This window comes from Oryctolagus cuniculus, chromosome 17 (assembly GCF_051225735.1).
Source record: "Oryctolagus cuniculus isolate XC-2025 breed Fujian yellow rabbit chromosome 17, ASM5122573v1, whole genome shotgun sequence".
Classification (NCBI taxonomy): domain Eukaryota; kingdom Metazoa; phylum Chordata; class Mammalia; order Lagomorpha; family Leporidae; genus Oryctolagus; species Oryctolagus cuniculus.
In genome coordinates this window covers 21,362,649-21,379,995 of record NC_142883.1, presented here as the reverse complement: position 1 = coordinate 21,379,995, position 17,347 = coordinate 21,362,649, and the positions used below count along the sequence as shown (strand labels likewise).

The 17,347-nt window shown below is 44.2% G+C and overlaps 2 protein-coding genes across 2 annotated transcripts in view; one reads left to right on the top strand and one right to left on the bottom strand.

Moving 5' to 3' along the window:
* The window catches only part of LOC103345078 (uncharacterized), a 224,550-nt gene that overhangs the window by 138,079 nt on the left and 69,124 nt on the right, over nt 1-17,347 (top strand). The gene's annotated exons all lie outside the window — the stretch shown is intronic.
* On the bottom strand, nt 11,665-12,580 carry LOC149121137 (uncharacterized). The gene has a single exon (XM_089317840.1). The coding sequence runs from the start codon at nt 12,444-12,446 to the stop codon at nt 11,976-11,978; it is 471 nt and encodes a 156-aa protein (XP_089173966.1). The 5' UTR covers nt 12,447-12,580; the 3' UTR covers nt 11,665-11,975.

Sequence of the window (17,347 nt, the reverse complement as noted above, 5' to 3'; positions counted from 1 at the left end):
CCCAGTGTTTAGACTTTTTCATGAATACAGAAATGTTTTAAGGAAGAAATCTAAGTGGTGAAGTTTTTATGTTGCTTTTTCTTTTGAAACATCTTCAAGTCTCAGGCCCACCTGGACAGACTGAGTAGTATGATCACCTGCACCTTCATGGTTAGGTCTTCAGCTCCCCCCCAGGACTGGTTTCCTTGTCCCTTTGACTTCTTGTCCCTTGGCTTTACAAGATGAACTAAGTGGTGTCCTCTGTTTCCCTGACTTACTGTCCAAGGCAGCTGAGGGAGATTGCCCCGTGTTCTGGTGTCCTCTCTAACCTGCACACTGCCATCTTCCTGTCTCTGTTGAGTCTCAGCCCTGACGTTGCTCTAAAAGGGAGATCATGTGACTCTTGTCTTACACAGTGGCCTCCATTCCATCCATTTTGTTGTGGGTGACACGATTTCATTTTTATGGCTGAATGGTATTCCTTCATGCATGCATAACATGTTTTCTTTTTTCAAATGGACACTTAGGTGTTTGCATTTCTTGGCTGGTTTGATTAGTGCTGCAGGAAACATGGCAGTGCAGATGTCTCTTTAGCAATCTTATTTCATTTCCCTTGGGTATACACCCCGTAGTGTGGCATCAACATAGATGATCTCATAGAAGTAAAAAGGTGGTTACTAGAGGCTGGGGAGAGAAATAGTGAAGAAGGGATTGGGAAGGTTAATTAACAGGTCCTACATTGTAGCTATGGAGAAGAGGTCTGGGTTCTATTGCACAGCAGGGTGACTGCACAGAATGTACTGCAAAGTGTCTAGTACTAGATGTTTTCACCCTGAAGAAATGTTGAACTTGTTCAGATGTAGATATGTTTGCTCTGATTGGTTATTATACAATGTGTGCACATATCAGACATCACAGGGAACTCATGACTATATACTATTTTGTATGCCTGTAAAAATTTAATAAATAAAAACACTTTAAAAAAAAGAGCCTCGAGATCAAAGAGAATCATCTTATATTTATTTGTACTGAGGATGAGGTGGAAGCTTATAGGATCAGAAATGACCAAACAAATTGCTGGACTGCCACTGTGTCATAACATGATGAATACAGCCCATCCATCTGTGGCCCCTGTGCCAAGGAAATGTGGGGAGAGATGAGTTGGTAACCCATGATTGTGGGGAGCAACTCGGACTAGACTGTTACTGGAATTAAGACTTATTCTACGCATCTGCTCTCCCACAATATGGCGCTGGGAGAGGAGGAAACAGCTTCTACAGAGCTGCCTCCAGTTCAACCAATAAACAGCAGGACCTGCTCCTGATTGGAGGAGAGCAGCGTACTCGGCATGTGGGCAGCTGAGTTGGGATTGGCGGAAGAGGACTACAAAGGAGGAGAGAGACACATGCACCAGGAACATCTATCTGAAGGAACACCTGAGGAACATCTGAGCAGCCCCCGAGAGAGCCAGCCGGCGGTGTGCCGCTCCCCCGCGGAAGTGGGGAAAGTGGCAGGGATAACCGCCCTTCCACGGAGGTGGAAGGATCGGTAGCCAACCCGGGAAGAACCAGCAGCAAACCCGGGGAGGGCCGAGCAGACAAAAGAACAACGCAGGGTCCTGTGTCGTTCCTCCACGAAGAGGGGGAGCGACACATGATGACATCTTTAAGTTCATTAATTAAAGACAAGCACTTTGCAGAATATTATCTTACCTACTTCCTTATCAAACACTTATTGACATGTTTTAGTCATAAGCTAGTGTTTGCTAAGCTGAAAAGACAGATTTAAACCACTGTGTTGTGAAGCAGAGTGATGTCCCCGGGGGCAGATTTTTCACTGGATGTACTGTGTATGAGTGGCTAAGCGAAGAATAAAACCTTAAAGAAAGAGTTGTTGATTATCAAGAGAGTGGTTTCTGCACAGGTTGAGGGGGATAAAGTGAACTCTCACCACAGCTACAAGGCACAGCTCAGGCTTCATACTGACTGGTGTGCTGTCACAGCCCAGCCAGTGGCTTTCCAAGTTGCCTCTTGCAGTCACCTGGGGAATGTCAGAAACCACCGGTCCTGGCTTCTGCCCAGAGACATTCTGATTCCATTGGTGTGGGATGTGGCCTGGGCTTAGAAGTGTTTTAAGCTTCTCAGTAATCCCAATAGGACACCAAGCTTGAGAAGCACCTTCTAAATTGCTGTATTGCATCCATTTGTAGAAGTGTGAATTGAAGACAGACATAGCTAAAATAATTAAATACAAATGTTTTAACAACATAATAGAGAAGACCCTGAATTTAAAACCCTAAACATTGAGCATTACAGACCAAGTGCTTGTGATTGTCTTTAGTATTTATGGTGTTAACGCTTTTCAATCATGCTGGTAACATGACCACCCATCCTCCATGAATAAGAATGAACCAATAACACACAAGCCACAGTGGACAATTTCTTTAGAAAGCTCACTGGGGGTATATATGGAAAAGAAACTCAAAACTAAGACAGCCATTGCCCTATAGACTCCATGCCTAATGTTGCCCATAGTCAGAAAGTAGACTTGATAACTGACATCAGGATCATACACATACAAAATGTCAACTCTGCCTCAGCCATGGCTCTATTTTTACCCAGAAGACTGTAATTTCTTTCCTCATGTACTTCTTTTGAATCTTTTTATTGACTCTTAGAGTGCCATGATAAAGGAATTCAGTTGAGTAAATGTAAAGATATTTGAAGGAAGTGAACCCAATTGATGTTTGCAAACATGATTCAGGAACTGCAGCTACCATGTACCTGGATACATCATGTCAAGTGACAGAAAGGTCAGTGGCCTGGAGATAGGACCAACCAAGTGAGTTCAGTACTGACCTCCTCAGTCCCTTTCCAAAGATACTTATGGCCATCTATTCAGGGGGAAATGGAGTATCCATGTAACTGAATGTTATTTGATACCAATTCTGAGTTGATATTGACAGCTGGATACTCAAAGGGCCAGCATGAGAATTAGGAGGTGGTCATCAGAATGTGTGTGGAATATTGGCTCAGTCTGTCTGCTGAGTTCACAGACACACCTGCTGTTCATCCACCCAGTTGTCAAATGTAAAAATTCAACATTTGCATTCATTGGGCTAAGAAGAAAGAGCTGTTGTCATCATGAAATCTGAGTGGAAGCCCTGGAAATTGCCTGTTCCTATTTTTTTTAAGGGAAAAGGTTTATTGTTGCATTGGGAAACCCAATAGGCTGCTGTCCCATGCGTGAGATAGCAACAGCCTGTAACAGAAGAACATGTGTGATATAGCTTGCAGAGGTCAGGAAGTGGGAGCAGCAAATCCCATTAGAAGAGGGGTGGAGTGGACACTTGTTGTTGGGCCATTTGGTCACCTGACTTCTAGTTAGGCAGCCTGGGCTTAGAATAGAAGCTTAATGCACAAATGGCGACAGGGTCAGAGCCTAAAATGGCATCCCAAATAAGACCATACCATTTTACTAACATTCCCCCCATTTTTTTTATAAAGCAAGTGATGTACGGGGTTACATAGGCCCCAACATCCAGTAGGGTTGTTACAACGATGATCCTTCTTCTAGAGCAACTTCCTGCTGCCATGGGGTGACGAGTTACTCTCCTCTGGCTTGGCCTTTTCTCAAGTTGTGATCTCCTGTGTGAGTATATCTCTGTAGTAACATTTGGCTGTCCACCTGGTGGGTGAAACTTTGATTCATTCCATTATCATGTCCTCAGATGATGTCGGCCGAGGTCTCAGTGGATCTGGTGACCTCCTCTTGTAACTGCTGGAGTTGTTTTGGAGTTGGTTGGTTGAGATAACGTTGTGGCCCAAAGCTGTTCCTGAGATCAATGCTGAGGAGAGGGAGGCTACAAAGCTGATCCCAACCACAACCTGGAGAATGTCCACTCCTGTTTTGTGGGTAGAAGGGTTTGTTTGTATAAAAAATTCTGAATAATCCTACAACATTGTGAGGGGGAGAGGACCACCAATACACATGGGTCAGGATTAAAGCCACTGATGTAAGAGTAGAGGGTAATTACAAAGGAATGAGGCCCCAAGTCGGCTAGACAGGGTCCAAACCAAAGGACAGAGGCAATCACTAGAGGACCTAGGAATGGTGCTGTCCAAACCATGAGCTCGTCTTCCTATTGAGAGGCAAATAGAAACTGACAGAAGGGGCTTGACCATAATCAGGTGGGCTCCAAGGCCTTACCACTTATGGGGCCCAGACCCATCCATCTCTTCACGTGGAGTACACCATAAAGGAGGTGTCTGCCTCCTTAGGGAAGGCACACTGTTAGCACCCATTACCTAGCTGGCCTGGGAGGAGACCTGGCCAGGTAAAGGCTGGTGGCATCTCCAACAGGAAATTTACAATTCTGCCTGCCGTGATGCAGACCCTGCTTGGCCGCCCACTCAACATCGGTGGTTGCTTTGGAAGCTGGGCTTTTCAGCTTAGAGCCACAAGGGCTGCAGCTCTGACCTGGGAGTCCTTGGATTCCAAGTCACTTCCGTTTCCAGTGACTCAACTCTTGGCCAGCAGAGCTGCCAGGACTCTTCATAAGCTGACTTCTACTGAAGCCTCGAGTTTCCATCTTGAAAACCAATGCAGTGAACTGGGCTGTTGGGCCTCCTTGAGGGCAGATCACTGTGTAGAGCAGCCGTTAATTGGCCTGGCACCTCTCTTTACATTGCTTCTGCTGCCTAGCTTTTCTCTTCCACCTGGTTTTTGTTAAAGCAGACTAGAGGAAACCCTTAAGAGGATTCAAGTCAAGGGCGTGCTCCATCCCTGGGCTTTGAAGTCTAAACTAGAAATCTATAGTCACAGGCATGTGTTGACAGTGGTTTTTCAGTGAGATAGGGTAGACAAGCCCATGAGGAAAGCTATATTCTCACTTTAACATCGTACATGATGATTTGCCAGTTTACTGTGCCCCCGGCAAAGTAAATACAGCTGTGAAAGCATAATTTAAGCTCTCATTTTGGCTATGCATTACTACAGAAAAAAGTTAGACACCCCTTTTATAAGGTCTCAAGGTCAAACTGGACATCCCGGAGAGTCCTGCAGTATGGAGTCAGTTCCCCACCTTCTCTCAGTTGGAACCTGTAGTCCATTGTTGGCTTTCTCTGCTTGCAGAGCCATCCCAAAGTACGGAATACAATAGAAGTCACTGGGAGAAGTCCTTCAGAACCTATATGGGGACACATAGACACAGAACCAACAATGCTTGAGTTCTTCGGAGCAGAAAGGATGATTTTTAGAGTTTGGAGGAGAGCACAAACTGTGGATGACAAAAGACTTTAAATAGCCATGGTTAAAACTATAAACTCATTAACCAACAAGAGGCACTTGCTTATGCCACACAGTATTTTCAAAAGCACCTGTACGATTTTATAAAACACTTATCCTTTTAGGCCTCTGCGCCATTCTCATTAAAACCATCATTTTTGGTAACACAAGTTCATTAGACTTTTTAACTTTTGGACATTTGTATCAGTAGCAATTTTTATTATCATAACGTAAATTTAACACCACTTCATATCTTTTTAAAAAAAAATTCAGAAGGCAGCCTCCTGCCCCAGAGCTTTATTTTTTTTAAAGATTTATGTATTTATTTTAAGGCAGAGTTGCAGAGAGGCAGAGAAAGAGAGAGAGAGAGAAAGAGAGAGAGGGAGGGAGGGAGAGAGAGACAGCAGATTCACGATATATTACTTTATGAAAACACCAAATCTCTCTTTGGTCATTTTAAGAATCACAAAGAAAATAAATATTAGAGATAGTGCAAGTAATCATCTCATAGCATGGAACAATTTCAACAGTCAGAATTAAGGAAGAGAAAATAGCTTACTGGGACTGGCCAGAAAACTGACAGTGAGTCACCAATTAAACATAAACTATCAAAATGAGATACTGCAGGTTTTAAACAGATTTTTAAGGCTATTTAAAAATATTTACTAATATAAATGCTTGCAAAAATCTCATTGCTTTAATAGAGGATCAGATTCTAGTTCTATGTGAAAGAAAAATAGACTAAGAGAAGATAACACTTTTACAATTAGGTAACACATCTTCAGCCTTAGTTCCTTTCAAGCAGTGTTGAAACATTTTTCACAGTTTATGAAGACATATTTGTCAACAAACCCAAATAGTTTTTTGTATAGAATATAAGGTGTTAAGTGTACCAATGTTTGCATGTGGACACATTTATAAGTTGCCTTTACCTAATTTACATTTAACAATTGCACCTAGATAACTGAAGATGCTGATATTATATCACCTCTATCTGAATTAAGGTCAACATTGCAGTTATATGGAGTTCTACTTCATTTAGCTATGAATCAGTGACATTAAACCAGAAATACCCATTGCTATCAGAAACCTGTTAAACCAAGTTGCAAAACAAGTTTGGCAAATTACAAAGCAATTTTTTTTTTGACAGGCAGAGTGGACAGTGAGAGAGAGAGACAGAGAGAAAGGTATTCCTTTTCCGTTAGTTCACCCCCTCAATGGTCGCTGCAGCTGGCGCGCTGTGGCCGGTGCACTGCACCGATCCGAAGCCAGGATCTCCTGGTCTCCCTTGCAGGTGCAGGACCCAAGGACCTGGGCCATCCTCCACTGCACTCCCTGGCCACAGCAGAGAGCTGGACTGGAAGAGGAGCAACCGGGACAGAATCCAGCACCCAACTGGGACTAGAACCTGGGGTACTGGCGCCGCAGGTGGAGGATTAGCCTAGTGAGCCATGGCGCTGGCCACAAAGCAATATTTTTAAGGGCAGTGATCTTCCTAGATTCAAAGGGGAGAAATTTCTTTAAACACAATAACCAGTTACAGACTAGTGTGTGAGACTGTTATTTACCAAAGGCATCTTTTTTAGATTTTAATTGGCTATGAGTCTAGTTTTCCGCTGTAGGTTGTTCACCATTGTGTTAGGTTTAATGGGGGAGGGTTCCACCAGAGTAGATGGACAACCCTCAGGTTGGAGAGAGAGATTTCTGAGGGGTAGAATCTGATAGGTGACAGAGTAAGGGGAAATTAATAAAAAAGAAGATATGTCTGGAAATAATAATTAACGCAGTGAGCCTACTGGTTTGAGGGGCCAGTAGTCTTGATCATTATCTCACAGAGGTTGGGAGAGATACATGGGTGCAGAATTTCTGAAATTTCTCTCAGGGCTTTATGGCCCTTTTGGTCAGGGCAGGAGAGCAAGGTGGCTAGGTTAAAAAAAGAGAGCAGCAGAATGGAGGAAGAAGGTTTAGGAAGAGAGAGGCAATTTTGGCTGTTAACCCAGAGCTAACAAACATGCCAATGGGACCATGGAAATCAGTTTGTAGGAATTGAGGAGACCTGGTAAGGTCAGCTTGACATTCAGTAAAAGGTGTGAACAAAACCCATCAAAAGATTTGATTTGCAATCCTTTATCCTGTCTGGCTTGCTCTTGATAGAACTAAGAGCCATGAAAAGCCTGGGATGGGGGGCAGTGCAACAGCATAGTGATAAAGCCACCACCTGCAGTGCTGGCATCCCATATGGGCAGCAGTTTGAGTTCTGGCTGCTCCACTTCTCATCCATCTTTCTGCTATGGCCTGGGAAAACAGTGGAAGATGGCCCGAGTCCTTGGATCTCTGCACCCATCTGGGATACCTGGAAGAAGCTCCTGGCTCCTGGCATTGGATTGGTGCAGCTCTGCCCATTGCAGCCAACTGGGGAATAAACCAGCAGATTGAAGGCCTCTCTCTCTCTCTCTCTCTCTCTCTCCCTCTCTCCCTCTCTCCCTCTCTCCCTCTCCTTCTCTCTCTGTATAACTTGGACTTTCAAGTAAGTAAATAAATCTTTTAAAAAAAATCGTGAGGTAGGTGACATGTTTTTCATAAACTTTGTGATCAGGATGGAATTGCCTGTCGAGTTGGGGGATCAGGGCCGGAGGATGATGGCATAGAGACAGCCCTTTTCCAAGCTCGACTTTGCTTCTCCGGGAGGAGGGTGGTAGAGAGGATCATTGATAAGGCAGGGGGAGTAGACATGGATAAGGGCTGGTTCAGAGATAAAGGTAAGCAGATGCTTAGAATTTCTGGGTGGGAGGGGGAGGTAGAGTGAGTGGGACCATGAGAGCTGGAGCAGCAAACATAGAAGAAAGGGGTTTTGGCTTTTAGTGAGAGCTTTGGAAGTTAGAAAGCTTGAGCCAGAGAACATGAGGTATGAAGAGAGGGTTTAGAGCTCAGATAGGTGAAAGCCTGAACATAAGGATTTTTTTCCATTTACTAAATGGTCACAGAAGTGGTAAAGACCCTGAATGTCAGGATCAAATGTGCCATTAAGCAGCCATCTGGACTGGTTGTTGATTTCGAAGGCAACTGAGAGGAGAGCTGGATGGAACACAGGATGAGGAAGTTCCCATGGTGACTCCTGGAGTTGGACTGGCGGATATCAGGCATCCCCAAGATCACGACCAGACCATCCGATGGGGAGAGTGTGGGAATAGAGAATGGGGGTAGTCACCCACACACCCACTGGAGCCTGAGACCTAAAGCCCATGAAAGGCATAGAGCCCATGGAGAGGCACACAGCCCATGGAGAGGCATAAAGCCTTGGAAGGTATAGAGCCCGGGAACAAGCATACAGCCCATGGAAGTCGTAGAGCCCATGGAGCGGTGCACATCCATGAAGAGGCATACAGCAAATGGAGAGGCATAAAGCCAATGGAAGGTATAGAGCCCATGTAAAGGCATAGAGCCCAGTAACAAGCATACAGCCCATGGAAGGCGTAGAACCCATAGAAGGCGTAAAGCCCATGGGAGGTGTAGAGCCCATGGAAGGCATTGAGCTTGTTGTCAGAAGTCCAAGATCCCAAAGGACCTCACATCCCCAAGGGGAGAACGAGGTCAACGGAAGAGCCTGGACCCGGGAAAAGGTTTATGGTCAGGTGGGGGAAACCCGACAGTCTGCCTCCCTGTACAACAGAAAACAGAACCAACAATGTTTTTACCTTTCTATTTCTTTTCTCCTCCTCCTCCTCCTCCTCCTCCTCTTTCTCCTTCTTGTCGAACTATAAATTTCCAGTGATTTGTCTTCTAAGTCAGATACTCTTTCTTCTGCCTCATCAAGTCTGTTCTTAAGGCTTTCCACTGTATTTCTATTTGTTCTATTGAATACTTCATTCCCAATATTTCATTATGATTTCTCTTTAAATCTCAATTTTGTGGGAAAAATGTTCATTCATGGCATGTACGATTTCTTTAGTTCATGAATTTGCTTCTGATTATTTCTAAGGAATGCTATGATCAGATTTTGGATTCCATTTCTGGTATCTCGTCAATCATTAATATTCACATTCTGTTACTGAATTGTGTTTCTTTGGGGGCTTTGTGTTGTCTTCTTATTCTTGTTCTTGAATTGCTGCATTTATTATCAAGCATCTGTGGGGATACGTGTGGTTGTCACTGTTGTTTTCCCTGTGATGGCTTTATCTTTAAACTGTGCCTCTGTGTTTTAGTGGAGTGTCTGCTCTCTCAGTGAATACCCAGAGGTGTGTGCTGGGTGTGGTCCTGGAGCTCTGCTCAGTGCTGCAGGGTGAAGGGACTGTCCAAGGTGAGACCCACATTCGGCGTGGTAAATCTCTTTTTTTTTATTTTTCAATCAAAGGGGAGGTGTGTCTGCTAGGTAGGTGTATTCTCATGCTTACCTCCTTCCCTCAAAGGATACCAATTCCTAGACGCTAGCCTTAGTGGGTACAATATTCATCTCCGCAGCCATAAGAACAGCACAAAGGAACTGTGCAGTCCTTGGTGTGATCATTGATCCTGCAGCAATGACTGTCACTAGGGAGTGCCGTGTAACTGCTCTGAGGTCAGCAGACCCACACCTATCATAGGACATGGGACCAGTGGACAGTGGTCATGGCCTCATTGGGTCCTAATTTTTGCTGCACCGGGCAACACAGTGAGCTGATACAGTGATGAAGTCACCTCTTGATGGCATGAATAAGGTAACAGCTTGCAGCTGACACACTGTGTGGTTGGAGCACCATCTTTCAGGTTGCAACATAGATCATACACTTGCTGTTCCCTTTCAATCCTGAGGATGCATTTGGGGAAATCTCTGCTTCCCTCCAGTGAAGTTTTAGCCCTTATGAATCCAGAGGGCCTGGATCTAGGGGGCAGGTGCCACCTCCAGGAGACATGGTTTGATCTCTTTATCACTTTTGGCTACTTGTGCTATGGGGTCCACAAGCAAAGAAAAAGAGCTATTCACTCTGGTGACGGATGCTCACTGTGTGAGCACTGCCACACAGTGGGGACAGAGACAAGGAAATTCATCACAGGTAATGCTGGGGGCACCAGGCATTACTAATTCCAGTTTTTGTTGTAATTGGGTAGGGAGAACAGCTACAGTCTACCTGGACAACCAGACATGACGCCCACTAAACCACCTCTTGTCAGTTTCTTTAGAAATTGTGGCCCAGCAGTTGCAGTGACCAGAGAAAGACTGGAAGGTGGACCAGAGCCATGCGCAAGTCCATGATTCAGTGCCACGTTGGGTATCTGCTGACAGAGAGGTGCTCCTACACCCTAGTCAGTGTGGGTGGGGATTGCTGGTGGCTCTCAGTGTCCACCTGCACTGCTACCAGAAGTCTCCCAGCTCACAGGAATCACCTCATCTGGGTGGCTCTACCCACTCTGCACCCTCTCCTGACTGCTGGGCATCCAGCTCTAGTGAGGTCTGATGTATGGACATGAAGCTCGCGCCACCTCCCCTCTGGTACCAGCTGTACTGGGAAGCTTCGTGTGGGGTCAGAATTTCACTGGCAGGCAACACGTGGGCTTCACTGCTTCTACCAGCATGTCCTACCTGCCTGAGTACCTAGAGATCTCCCCAAGAGCACTTTCATGGAATTTCCTTGTGCAAGAATTCCTGATTTATATCCCCCTTAGCACGCAACCATAGACTTCTTCAGGATGATGGTTACCTGTGTGGCTGTTGTGCCCCAATCCTCTGATGCGGTTATGAAGGAAAAGAGAGAAGACAACTAGCATTGCAACATCTGTGCAAAATTCAAAAGGCGTTTAGCACGTTGGTTGCAGGTGAACTACAGATTCACAGGGCACCACAGCAACCTTGAGTATTACATGAGAGATGTTTTCAAGGATGTTCTTAGGGAGGTTGGGAACAGTCTTAGGTTGGGCCACCTCTAGAGCAGACCCAGAACAAGGGTTTTTGAGAAGTAGTTCATTTAGGAGATGATCCCAAAATCAGCGTAAAGAACTGGGTGAATGAGCAGGGCAGTCATGGAAGCCAAAACAGAGTGAGAGAGTGAGAAGAGGACTCCTGGATGTGGCTGGGCTTCATCCCACCAAGGACACTGGAGACTGGCACAGACGTCCCCACTGGGGAAGCAGTCAGTGAGGACCACTTGTGCTCACCACCTCCTGGCCTGGGTGATCACTGCACTCAGAGGCTCTGACTCTCCTGCCCAGGGCTCATGCTTTCATCTCGAGAGTCCTCGTGCAGAGAGTGGAGGAGCCTGCTCGAAGCAAGCGTCCTCCCAGGTAGTGATGAGAGTGCAGAGGGAGTAGAGGTAGCACTCGGAAATCACCAGCAGCTTCTTCTCTTCCTCAGAGAATAACTCAGACAAACTGCCAGATAAAGATGGACGTTCCATACAGAGAAATAATGAGCGTAATGCACTTGGATTTGTATGCTCGGGAAAATTCAGATTTATTCAAGATGTGAGAATACCTTCATATGAGAAAACATGGCACAGAGTAAAATATCAAAATTTTCCATTTCAGAGACATGATAGTGGAGAGATTTCAGAGGAGATTTGTCTTTGGGAGACAGAAATTAAATGGAGGGTGTAGGGATTGATGTATTGGAGACCAAAATTCCATCTAGAATTTCATTAGAAATGAGGGTTCACACTTGGGCCCTCACAATACAGTGCATAGACTGACTACATCAAGAGTATTAGTTCATGAAGAACAGGTGAGTGGAGGTGAAAGGCTCAGCAGGAAGAACCACTAGAGCAGCAGGGGCGGCAGCAGGTGGACACACAGCAGCTGGGGCGGCAGCATTGAGTTCTACAGCAGGTGGTCTGGCAGCAGATGGGGCGGCAGCAGCTGGAGATGCAGCAGGTGGGGCGGCAGCAAGTGGGGCGGCAGCAGCTGGAGATGCAGCAGGAGGGTCTGCAGCAGGTGGGCTGGCAGCACACAGACTGGCAGCACTGGGGCTTGCAGCAGCTGGAGATGCAACAGCTGGGGCGACAACAGGTGGTTCTGCAGCAGGTGGTCTGGCAACAGGTGGGGCGGCAGCAGCTGGGCTGGCAGCACTGGGGCCTGCAGCAGCTGGAGATGCAGCAGGTGGGGCGGCAGCAGGTGGGCTGGCAGCAGCTGGGGCGGCAGCAGGACTCCTCCTGGCAGAAGTCTTGGCCGCAGCCCTGCTCAGAGCAGACGGAGCCACAACAGGAGTTGACCATGGTGTCAGAGGATGGAGGTTGCTGTGGGTTTTCAGATGGTGGGTTTGTGAGGTGTGGGTGTCTCCCTGACCCTGCTCTCCTTTTATACCCTGCTGAGGGGCTGCTGGCATCAGGTGCAGTGCTCTTTCCTTGTTATTGTTTGTTCCAATGAATAGGTGATTTTGAAATTAGGTAAGTGTGTTTTCCTGCCTGAAATGTTCACACTAGGTGGGAAACTTTATTTCCCTTTCCTGGAGTGCTAGGACTCATGGGTCAGCTCTTCCTGAATCGCCTGCCATGTGTTGTTATTGTTGAGTTGCTCAAGGAAAGCTGTCATGTGACACTCGTCTTCTTGGTGCTGTCTGCCTCTGTGTGGTCGTGCACAGCACATCATGTGGACTCCAGTTTTGTAAGGATTCTTCTAGGTCCTGATCTTCCTTTTGCCAATCCAGGCTGATAGAGTTCCATTCCAGAGTGATAACAGGTCCATTATCTGTAAGATGGGCAGGAAACAAACTCTGAAAAAGACCCTGGGCATGAAGAGGAAAAGGCTTCTAGGACACATCCCTTCCCTCTGTGGAACACGACCCAGTGATCAGACTTTTTCATGAGAAACAGAAATGTTTTAAGGAAGAAATCTAAGTGGTGAAGTTTTTTTTTTTTTAACTTTTATTTAATGAATATACGTTTCCAAAGTACGAATAATGGATTACTATGGCTTCCCCCCCATACCGTCCCTCCCACCCACAACCCTCCCCTTTCCCACTCCCTCTCCCCTTCCATTCACATCAAGATTCATTTTTGATTATCTTAATATACAGAAGATCAGCTTAGTATACATTAAGTAAGGATTTCAACAGTTTGCTCCCACACAGAAACATAAAGTGAAAAATAATAGATGATTTTTTTTAATGATGATGAAATCAGATCAGACCTATTGTCATGTTTAATCCCAGTGAGAGTCAAGTTGGGAGTTGATAGTTTCTTTTCTTTTCTTTTCTTTTTCTTTTTTTTTTTTTTTTTTTTTACAGAGGATCAGTTTAGTATGCATTAAGTAAAGATTTCAACAGTTTGCACCCCCATAGAAACACAAAGTGAAATATATTATTTGAGTACTCGTTATAGCATTAAATCTCAATGCACAGCACATTAAGGACAGAGATCCTACATGAGGAGTAAGTGCACAGTGACTCCTGTTGTTGACTTTACCAATTGACACTCCTGTCTATGGCATCAGTAATCTCCCTATGATCCAGTCATGAGTTTCCAAGGCTATGGAAGCCCTCTGAGTTCTCCGACTCTTATCTTGTTTAGACAAGGTCATAGTCAAAGTGGAGGTTCTCTCCTCCCTTCAGAGAAAGGTACCTCCTTCTTTGAAGACCTGTTCTTTCCACTGAGATCTCACTCACAGAGATCTTTTGCCAGAGTGTCTTGGCTTTCCATGCCTGAAATACTCTCATGGTCTTTTCAGCCAGATCTGAATGCCTTTAGGGCTGATTCTGAGGCCAGAGTGCTATTTAGGACATCTGCCATTCTATGAGTCTGCTGAGTATCTCACTTCCCATGTTGGATCACTCTCCCCTTTATTAATTCTATCGGTTAGTGTTAGCAGGTACTAGACTTGCTCATGTGCTCCCTTTGACTCTTAGTCCTTTCATTATGATCAATTGTGAACTGAAATTGATCACTTGGACTAGTGAGATGGCATTGGTACATGCCACCTTGATGGGATTAAATTGGAGTCCCCTGGTATGTTTCTAACTCTACCATTTGGGGCAAGTCAGCTTGAGCATGTCCCAAATTATATATCTCTTCCCTCTCTTATTCCTACTCTTATGTTTAACAGGGATCACATTTCAGTTAAATTTCAACACTTAAGAATAACTGTGTATTAATTACAGAATTAAACCAGTCATATTAAGTAGAACAGACAAAAAAACTACTAAGAGGGATAATGTAAGTTGTTCATTAACAGTCAGGGCTATGCTGATCAAGTCACCGTTTCCCATAGTGTCCATTCCACTTCAACAGGTTTCCTTTTTGGTGTTCAGTCAGTTGTCACCGATCAGGGAGAACATATGGTATTTGTCCCTTTGGGACTGGCTTATTTCACTCAGCATGATGTGTTCCAGATTCCTCCATTTTGTTGCAAATGACTGGATTTCGTTGTTTCTTACTGCGGTATAGTATTCTAAAGAGTACATATCCCATAATTTCTTTATCCAGTCTACCGTTGATGGGCATTTAGGTTGGTTCCAGGTCTTAGCTATTGTGAATTGAGCTGCAATAAACATTAGGCTGCAGACCGCTTTTTTGTTTGCCAATTTAAATTCCTTTGGGTAAATTCCAAGGAGTGGGATGGCTGGGTCGAACGGTAAGGTTATCTTCAGGTTTCTGAGGAATCTCCAGACTGACTTCCATAGTGGCTTGACCAGTTTGCATTCCCACCAACAGTGGGTTAGTGTCCCTTTTTCCCCACATCCTCGCCAGCATCTGTTGTTGGTAGATTTCTGAATGTGAGCCATTCTAACCGGGGTGAGGTGGAACCTCATTGTGGTTTTGATTTGCATTTCTCTGATTGCTAATGACCTTGAACATTTTTTCATGTGCCTGTTGGCCATTTGGATTTCCTCTTTTGAAAAATGTCTATTGAGGTCCTTGGCCCATCTCTTAATTGGGTTGTTGGTTTTGTTTTTTTGTGGAGTTTCTTGATCTCTTTGTAGATTCTGGTTATTAACCCTTTATCTGTTGCATAGTTTGCAAATATTTTTTCCCATTCTGACGGTTGTCTCTTCACTCTCCTGACTGTTTCTTTTGCAGTACAGAAACTTCTCAATTTGATGCAATCCCAATAGTTAATTTTGGCTTTGACTGCCTGTGCCTCCCAGGTCTTTTCCAGAAACTCTTTGCCTGTGCCAATATCTTGAAGGGTTTCTCCAATGTTCTCTAGTAACTTGATGGTGTCAGGTCGTAGATTTAGGTCTTTAATCCATGTTGAGTGGATTTTTGTGTAAGGTGTAAGGTAGGGGTCTTGCTTCATGATTCTGCACGTGGAAATCCAATTTTCCCAGCACCATTTATTGAATAGACTGTCCTTGCTCAAGGAATTAGTTTTAGATGCTTGATCAAATATAAGTTGGCTGTAGATGTTTGGGTTGATTTCTGGTATTTCAATTCTGTTCCATTGGTCTATCCATCTGTTTCTGTACCAGTACCATGCTGTTTTGATTACAACTGCCCTGTAGTATGTCCTGAAATCTGGTATTGTGATGCCTCCGGCTTTGTTTTTGTTGTACAAGATTGCTTTAGCTATTCGAGGTCTCTTGTGCCTCCATATAAATTTCAGCACCAATTTTTCCAGATCTGAGAAGAAGGTCTTCGGTATCTTGATTGGTATTGCATTGAATCTATAAATTGCTTTTGGGAGAATGGACATTTTGATGATATTGATTCTTCCAATCCATGAGCATGGAAGATTTTTCCATTTCTTGGTATCCTCTTCTATTTCTTTCTTTAAGGTTTTGTAATTTTCATCGGAGAGATCTTTAACGTCCTTGGTTAAGTTTATTCCAAGGTACTTGATTGTTTTTGTAGCTATTGTGAATGGGATTGATCTTAGAAGTTCTTCCTCAGCCATGGCATTGTCTGTGTATACAAAGGCTGTTGATTTTTGTGCATTGATTTTATACCCTGCTACTTTGCCAAACTCTTCTATGAGTTCCAATAGTCTCTTGGTAGAGTTCTTTGGGTCCCCTAAATAAAGAATCATGTCATCTGCAAAGAGGGATAGTTTGAGTTCTTCCTTCCCAATTTGTATCCCTTTAATTTCTTTTTCTTGCCTAATAGCTCTGGCTAGAACCTCCAGAACTATATTGAATAGCAGTGGTGAGAGTGGACATCCCTGTCTGGTCCCAGATCTCAGTGGAAATGCTTCCAACTTTTCCCCATTCAATAGGATGTTGGCTGTGGGTTTTTCATAGATTGCTTTGATTGTATTGAGGAATGTTCCTTCCAAACCCAGTTTGCTTAGAGTTTTCATCATGAACGCGTGTTGTATTTTATCAAATGCTTTCTCGGCATCTATTGAGATAATCATATGGTTTTTCTTCTGCAGTCTGTTAATGTGTTGTATCACATTGATTGTTTTGCGCACATTAAACCATCCCTGCATACCAGGGATAAATCCCACTTGGTCTGGGTGGATGATCTTTCTGATGTGTTGTTGCATTCTATTGGCGAGAATTTTATTGAGGATTTTTGCATCTATGTTCATCAGGGATATTGGTCTGTAATTCTCTTTCAGTGCTGCATCTTTTTCCGGCTTAGGAATTAAGGTGATGCTGGCTTCATAGAAAGAATTTGGGAGGATTCCCTCTTCTTCGATTGTTCTGAATAGTTTGAGAAGAATTGGAGTTAGTTCTTCTTTAAATGTCTGGTAGAATTCAGCAGTGAATCCATCTGGTCCTGGGCTTTTCTTTGTTGGGAGGGCCTTTATTAGTGTTTCAATTTCTGTCTCAGTTATGGGTCTGTTTAGGTTTTCGATGTCTTCCTGGTTCAATTTAGGTAGGTTGCATGTGTCCAGGAATCTATCCATTTCTGATAGGTTTCCCTGTTTGCTGGCATACAAGTCCTTGTAGTAATTTCTGATGATTCTTTTTATTTCTGTGGTGTCTGTTGTTACATTTCCTTTTTCATCTCTGATTTTATTGATTTGGGTCTTTTCTCTTCTTTTTTTAGTTAGTTGGGCCAATGGGGTGTCAATTTCGTTTATTTTTTCAAAAAACCAGCTCCTCGTTTGGCTGATTTTTTGGAATGTTTTTCTTGATTCAATCCTGTTGATTTCTTCTCTGATTTTAATTATTTCTCTTCTCCTACTAGATTTGGGTCTGGTTTGCTGTAGGTTTTCTAGATCCTTGAGGTGA